Consider the following 8127-nt stretch of genomic DNA (forward strand, 5'->3'; position numbering starts at 1 on the left):
GACATGGAAAACATAGGATATCAATCATCCCTGTGTCATTTTCAGTTTGCCAAACTATGTGGCCTCAAAATATGTGTGACAGCAAAGCTCAGCCCACAAAATCTAGGTAGATTTTTAATAAATGAAACTCAAAGGAAAAGTAGTTCAAATTTAAGACTTATTACATTTCACCAGGCATTAGATAAATCTGTTGAAATCACAGTAAGATTTAGTGAGCAGTGGAAGCCAGAGAATACTTTGTCAGTGGTTCGACTTCTCCAACTACCGAGGCAATTTGAAGGCAGAGGACTGAATGAGCAGCGCTCTCCCCGTCCCCCATAAAAACTAAATGGACCCTTGAGCAAGGCATTTGACCCCCCAATAAATGATCCAATGCCTGTAATGAATGGTGTACAATGTGTATGTGTGCAACCGTCACTCCTCTTGCAATTATAATTCGCCCATCTGTTGTTTTGAATAAAACTACAATTAGTCATCAAGGCTGGTTTCATAAGCAGAAAAGACAAAACCTCATCACACAACACTGAAACAGGCATAAACACAGGCCCCAATGAGATGGAAAGGAAACAATTTTGCCTTTGAATAATAGCTGAATTGTTCTGCTGTCATGGAGCTATGACTACAAAAATTCCTAGATTGCGTAAATAATCCAAATCATGTTTCAACTTTACAATATAGGTTAACAAATGCCAGAGCGAAAAGAAAGCCTGGCGGTATGTACTGCCAGTGGTTTCCAAAGTGGGGTGCAGGGACCTCCACAGGTCCTTACAGGGGTGACAGGGAGTCCCCAGCAAAAGGAGTAATACCTGTAGTTTGATTTCATTCTTAATTCATTCACTAGGCCTGTGCCCTAACCCCATGCGATAACAAATGTGGATGACTTTTTTTTTTTCTTTTTTTTTTTTTTTTGGCTGTGTTTCACTTTCCCCATCTACAATATCCTCGCTGTAGACAATTTGTGAACTCAAAACTAAACCATAACCACAAAAATCTTCACAGGCGGGTTTCAGTGGGAGAAAATCTTATCAGCTGGGATCCACGGCTTAATGTATGTTTATTTTGGGATCTCTGACAAAAACAAGTGTGAGAGCCCCTGTGTTATTCTACACTTTTCTCTTTGGAAACATTGTTATCCCGTTATGGGCTGGTCAATAAATAGGCTAGGGCAACTGGGCGCTTTACTTACAAGGAAACTGTCCTGGCTGGAAGGTCCAGCGGTGTAGCTGTCAGCTCCCGATTGCTGCAGTCCACTGAATCTCCACTGCATGTACAGTTCTGGGCACATGGCAAATCTGAGCCCAATCCATAACTGATTAACAGTTCGAGGCACAAAACTAAATAAAAAACATAGTGAGAAACATATCCAAATCGTCCCACGTACGCCGCCATTTTGTATCCAGTTTTAATAGCGCGGCCGCTGAGCTCTCTCCTCGTCTCCACAAATTGGAAAACTAATATAGCTTCAGGCAGCTCGGACGCGTTTTACAGCACATTAATTGTCGTCTTGTAATAAAGGGGTTATTACAAATAACAGTGGTACAGTCCAACGTTTTCCCCTACGAACAGCAGTCATTTAGGACACAAGTTCCCAGTCCAACTTTCTCCCTTGGTGTCCGACGCGGGCTGAAAATCAAAGGTGATTCACAGTTTAACTTGCAAAAAAGTAGGCTACAGCGAACTATTATCGGCATAAACTTCAATGTATGTGGCGAGAAAGTGTTCATAAAAGGCTAAAAACTAAGTTCCTCTCTCGGAAGGACGAGTGTTTCCCAAAAACAACATGTTTGAAGACATGTAAGAGAGATGGTAAAGGACACTGCCGGGATAAAGCAGTAACAAAATAACAACCAAACGCTAAGTTACATTATCTTGCAGCAAAACTAGCGTCCACAGTACCTCGGCTACTATTAAAACTTCACAGCGCGGTTACAATGTAACGAATGACGATGTGGTAAATCTTCACTGCAAGGTTAAAAGTGTAACATATAAATGAACACCCGGAGGAACAGTGTCGGAAAACTCCAGCGCTGGTGTCTCAAGCAGAGCGCTGCATATCGTCCAAATCGCAACACCACTTTGCTCCGGTCAAATAATCCCAACTTTGGAAGACGCTTCAGCTCCGATCAAGAAGACCTAAACCAGCGGCTTATCAGGTACAGTCTGCGGTCACAAAATCTCGGCGATCCGATTAATAGCAAAACAAAGTCCACCCCCGTTCTGGCCGTCTACCACCACCATGAGTTTTTTCCTTTCTAGAGTTACTTTTCCTTTTTTCACTGTGATCGTTCCGTAGTCCCACGTTGGATGCACAACAGCGGTTACAGGGCCCGCCCATTCTCCTCCGCGATTGGCTGCTGAGATTTGATGAGCGGGTCAAAGTCTAATTTCATTGGCTGTTAGGGGTTCTTCAGGCGTCGCGGAGCTGGAGGGCCAGTGAGCGGCTGTCACTCAGCGCTCGTTGGCCCCGCCCATGTTTCCCACCCCGGGGTGTGAAACCGCACCACCTCCTTTCACTCTCACTGCTTCTTAAAGAGACAATCACCAAGACCGAGGTCTATAATCGCATAATGATAAACCATAATAACATAATTGCTTTGACTTCTGTCACCGGTTTTCATTTCAAGTGCTTGTATTCAACGTTAAAATTGAACCAGTGGTTGTAAAAAAAAAAAAAAGAAAGAAAGAAAGAAAAGAAAAAGAAAAAGAAAGGAACAAAAACAGCACAAGTAGGGAATCGTTTTTGTGTTCTTCAACTTTCTCTCAAAGAATTTCAAAGAGAAAGGCAATCCCTTACAAAAAGAACTACAGTAATATTACAAAACATTTTAATTAATAAAATAAAGTTAACACTTCCCTCAAACTATTCAAAGTATGATCTAAGGATAACAAATGACTTTTTTTTAAATCAAGTGCAGAGTTTTGTGTCTATGGGCAAGAGAGGTTTGACTGTCTTGCATGAATCACAGTTTTGCTTCAACTTAACTGCAGGTAAGGCAAAAACAACATACTTCTCCTTACGCCTTACAGCTCAAACATCTACACAAACCACCGAGTTTTGCTATGCTCACATTTTGTTACTTTGATTTTGTTAGGCATTTTGCTTAAGATTTCTGGACAACTACTATAATTACTCATTTGGACTCATATTAAGCCTGCCTCTACTAATAATAATAGTAATATTCAACGCTGCCGACGGGAGGGACACCAGGTCAGTTGTCCCGGGTCCTGGGTCAAGGGAGGGCCCTCTAACCTTTAAATAATCTGCTGAGGGGGGGCTTTGGAGATCATCTTTTTCCTGGGCATGAGCAAGACACACGGCGGCCCTGGTAATAATAACAGCGACAGCATAATTGTGACAAAAACAGTGACAGCAACAACAGTAAGCAGGTCAGGGTTACTTGCTTTAAGCATCTTTTTTTCTGAAAAATCAGTAGTTTGACAATAAGCTGTAATCTATCATCTAATGAATTATACATGTTAAAAATTAGTTTGAATCCTCCCACAATGGCCTTACAAATGCAAGATTTTTATCACTCCCTTGCATTTTTAAATGAGGAAAAATGTAAGAGTGATAAAAAAAAAAAAATCATTCTGATCAGTGTGAATAAATTATACTATTCCGTTGTGTGAGTGTGTGTATGTGTGAGTGTGTGTGTCAAAGGTGTCATAACTGCTATCTGTTATCTATGCTATTATAAAATGCATATGTTTGCACTTGACAGTGTATCAGTGTGTGCATGACTGTGCATCTGAGTATCTGTGCATCTGAGACTTGGGCGAATATATGCTTGTGCACGTGTGTCTGTGCATGCGTGCGACTCTGCTGAGTTTGACGTGCGTGCTTGTGTGTGAGAGCACAACCATGCCTGAGTGTGTGTGTATTTTGTGCATGTAGATTGATCTTTGCACCATTTGAGTGTGCCCTATAATGGTCTCATGATAGCACATAATTCTTCCCAAATGGTGAAGTCATGTCCACCCGTTGTCTCAAAAATGCACATCTGTGATAAATTGGTGGGCTCGTCAGCCACTTGGCCCCGTGAACACTTTTTTCCCCATCACATTTTTTCCTGGCACTGACAGATTGTATTGATTGACTTTGTCAGAGCTATTGTGATCACTTCGTGTTGGGATAAGTCCCAGATTTCAATGCAATTAATCACAGCAGCGGGGACAGAGATATTCACACCTGCAGCACTGCAGGCAGTTCAGTGGCACAGTTCCTCGTTCCTTTCGCAATGAATAGGCGAAGGTTTCACGTTGCATCATGTGTCTGTGAATGAGCACAGTAGCCCACGGGTTAGGCCTACAGCCCTCATGACTGAGGAAAGTATCTGAGAAATAAGACCCTGTTAAAACATGACTTCACTTGTGATGGAAAGCTGAGTTATGGTGGAAACATTGTTGTTTTACAACCAAAATCTGCAATTCATCCCAAAATCCTATTACTTTGAGAGCTGAGGCTTGTGGGCAGGGGCGTTGCTAGGCTCTGAAGACATCAGGGGCTTAGTTCAGTGAATCAGTGAGTATTGCCAACAGCCTTGTGATGCAAAGCCTATAAGAATATTTGATACAACATTGAAAAACAGAGCCCAGACGTCTGAGGAAGACACACTATGAGCCGTAACGTCAGTCTCCTCAGCAAAGAATAAAGTTTATGCTTCTCTTTAATGTTGTAATGTCTTTTAATTAGGATTGCTCATTATCGAGGTGCCCCTGAGGCGTGCTTGGTGGAGTGCGTGCCTTTGCTGCGTGTCATTCCCTCCCTCCCCCCTTCTTTTCTTGTCTCTCACTACTGTCAAATGAAGCAGAAATTGCAAAAACTTAATCTTAAAAAAAAAAAAAAAAGTGTGCTGCCAAAAACTTCAACACACAATTCATTTAAAGATGGATCATTACACTCTACTTTTGACCAGACTGGTCCAATACAGTGTTCCAGACACTGCCTTATGTATTTGAAAAATAGAATGTTATGTAGTTATGAATGTGTAGGTATCATTTATCGGCCTATGCATTTTTCATTCTGCTAAAATGTAGCTACATGCATATGGATTTCCTTTGTTTTAAAATTAAATCACTCCGTTTTACTGACAATATTTCATATCATATAGGAAATTGTTTAATTAGTTTTCGTGGGAAGCTATGCTGATGTGTGAAATGTCTTAAGAGAGAAAGTATGTGCTGTGGTTGTGGAAAACTGTAATAAAGACATATTTAATCGTAAAGTATATCTTTATAATACATATACCCACAGAGGGTACCCATACAAATAAGAGGTGTGTTTTGTTCTCGCTGTCGAGAGGGCAATTTGACTGGTGTCCTGTAGGCTTGTTTATGTATCCATAAACAACTCACACATGCTTTGATTTATGGTTCAATAAGATTTCATCATGTGTCATAGCTTTATGTAATATGTGTTCTTGCCTGTAACTTGTGGTATGACATGACATAAACATTCCTTTTAACGCCAGTATGTGCGTATAGGTGAAGATCTACCCACAGACTCTACAGGTTTTAATTCTTGAGCAGGTATTGTTTAATTCAGTTAACATCACCAGTTGTTTTTTCTCCCCCCCTCCATACTCTTGTATTCTCATTAGAGGTATTCTGTGTCCCTTCAACACAAGCTACAGGTGACAGGACTACAATCACAGCCATCTCAAGTACGCATGGCCCTGCATTTTGATGTTCCTTCAGCAGATATGGCATTTGGATCAGGTACTTTGGTGGTCTATTTTGAGAGGACTGTTGACACTTGTTTAAATGTTATTTATCTGGTGGATGACCTGCTGTGAATGACTTGGCACACAAATAGCTTTTGTGTGAACAAAACAGCAGGCGAAAACACCAGTTAAAATTTGGGCCAGCACACCAAGCTCAGGCTAATTTTCCAAAAGACGAAATGCTTAGATATTAATATGGAGGGCTGTTATTTGTGCTATTATGTAAATTCAAAGTAATTACAGTGAGATGATAACACTGAAATACTGTTGCTGTTGCTAACACAGTTTGATGGACTTGCTGAATGAATTTTACAGATTATTACAAGTATCTTTCCACCAGTTGCAACTGTTTTACTGATGATGGTTTTTTTCTGATTAGTGATTCATTCATTCATTCGTTCATTTTCCAAACCGCTTATCCTTGTAAGGGTCGCAAGGAAGTTGGAATCAAATTAAGTATTTTTTTTCATAACTTTATTTCATGGATAAGCAATGATGACATCCTCTACATGCAGGAATATACATGTTTTTTTTTTTGTTTTTGTTTTTGTTTTGTTTTTTAAGTAAGTAAGTAAATAAGTTCATGAAAGTTTGCAGCACATACTGTTAAAGTTGTCTAACATTTATTGACCAAACCACAACATTGCTATATTACCGTTTCCATGTCATATCTGTCGCAAATTTATGGCGCAGGGCAGCACAAGACTCCAATCCCTCTTCAGTTCCTTACCTTGAGGGCTCAGACATTTCACATGGCACCGTTTTGAGGATATTTCTCCCCAGGCATGGACTGATTTATAATCTGGGAAATAGAGAGCTGTACAAAGAATTCACGTTATAAGGAAGGCATTAGCAGCTATTGCTACCATAACTGGCCCTCGCCTCATACTCACCCGCGCGCTGCTGTGTGAAGTTGTGACTGATGAGAAGAGTGGACGTGAGTCTGTCATGACAGCGTGTTGTAAAGGGGATAATGACTGCACCAGATGAGCGCTTGTCTTTTTTTTTTTTTTTTTTCCTGTATGGATGTTTTTAACACCAACCATATTGGAGTTTACACAGCTGGAATGGGATGAAAGCGCCAGCGCAGACGTGGTCGAAGTAAAGGTGTCAAACATGAAGATGTCGGATCTAGTGTGAGAAACGTGAAGGTGTGTCCTGTGAGTTTAATATGTATTTTTCACAATTCGCATTATTCAAGTTCTTTTTTTATACAACGGCTGGAGGGCTGATGTGATCGTGATATGTGTGTGTGTGTTTGTGTGTGTGTGTGTGTGTGTTGAGGGGTTGGATCTGTGAGGCCCGGAGCAATTCATCACGCTCGTCTTACTGGAATCTTCAAAGATAACAAACCATCTGCTCCAGCCATTCATCAACAATAAAAAGGAGAGGCGTGAAACGCAGCCAACTCATCATACTGCGACTGGATGGCTAACGGGTGTTGCGGGAGCGTGGAGATGCCTTGCTAATGGGAAGCAGAGACAGTTTGGGCATTTCTGTCGATAGGCTGCCTGCTAAGTGGCGTGATGCGTGGCCGCCAAAGGAGGACACAAGGAAAGAGAGAAAAAAAAACACACGGCAAGACAGATGTAGGTATACGGAGACAGAGGGAAAATGTGAGAGGACAACACGCACCCTGATAAAGTAAATGTCCTCGTGGGCAAGAGGCCAGATTCTACATGTACACAGATCCTCCTGGCCAACACACTGTGTGCTCAAGCCGCTGTGTTACCGCTCCCTTTTGACTTCACGGAGATTACACTTAAAGGATAGATTCAGTATTTTTCAGCGACAGCCATATTAAAATGCCAATAGCCCTCATTTATAACCATATATAGCACAGCCTCACCACTAGCTTTGTCTTGAAATTGTCCACTCAAAAAGTGGTTGCAAATGGTGCATTATAACAAGTTTTACTCAGCATTTTCAACATAATTCCCTCGTGTGCCTACGCATTCACACTGTGCGCGCTGCGTCCTCCTCGACTTGGACCTCCAAATTTCTGTCTTGTAAATCTCCGACGTGCGACAACGCGTCAACTCTGGATAAATGAATGCTCACGAGAAGACACGGCTGAATTTTCCTCCTCGGAAAATGCCAAAGAGAGGAGCATCCATATTTCCTGAGTCGACACATCAGCCATGTTGTCACAGGTTGGAAATTTACAGGACGGAAACTCTCAAGTCCAAGTTCACATTAACGCAGCATTAAGCAGGGCTAGCAGCAGAACAGTGGGGATGAATACAAGGTAGAAATGCTAAGAAAGCAACTTACATCAACCATTTTGGGTGGACAACTTTGGGATCTCTTTAACTGTTCGGCGAGTATCCTCATTTTCAAAAAGCATAAAATATAATGTTTCTGGGGCTGAACATGAGTGTCCAATGGGATTGTGTTGAAGGCT

General features: G+C 41.4%; 1 protein-coding gene across 1 annotated transcript in view; it reads right to left on the bottom strand.

The window, feature by feature from the left end:
* Window positions 1-1389, bottom strand: part of lrig1 (leucine-rich repeats and immunoglobulin-like domains 1) — a 43563-nt gene extending 42174 nt beyond the window's left edge. Inside the window, exon 1 of the mRNA XM_030051362.1 lies at window positions 1187-1389. Coding sequence (XP_029907222.1) covers window positions 1187-1389 — 203 coding nt within the window. The remainder of the gene's footprint in view (window positions 1-1186) is intronic.
* Between the last annotated feature and the right edge of the window lie 6738 nt (window positions 1390-8127).

Source organism: Myripristis murdjan, chromosome 5 (genome assembly GCF_902150065.1).
Source record: "Myripristis murdjan chromosome 5, fMyrMur1.1, whole genome shotgun sequence".
NCBI classification, from domain to species: domain Eukaryota; kingdom Metazoa; phylum Chordata; class Actinopteri; order Holocentriformes; family Holocentridae; genus Myripristis; species Myripristis murdjan.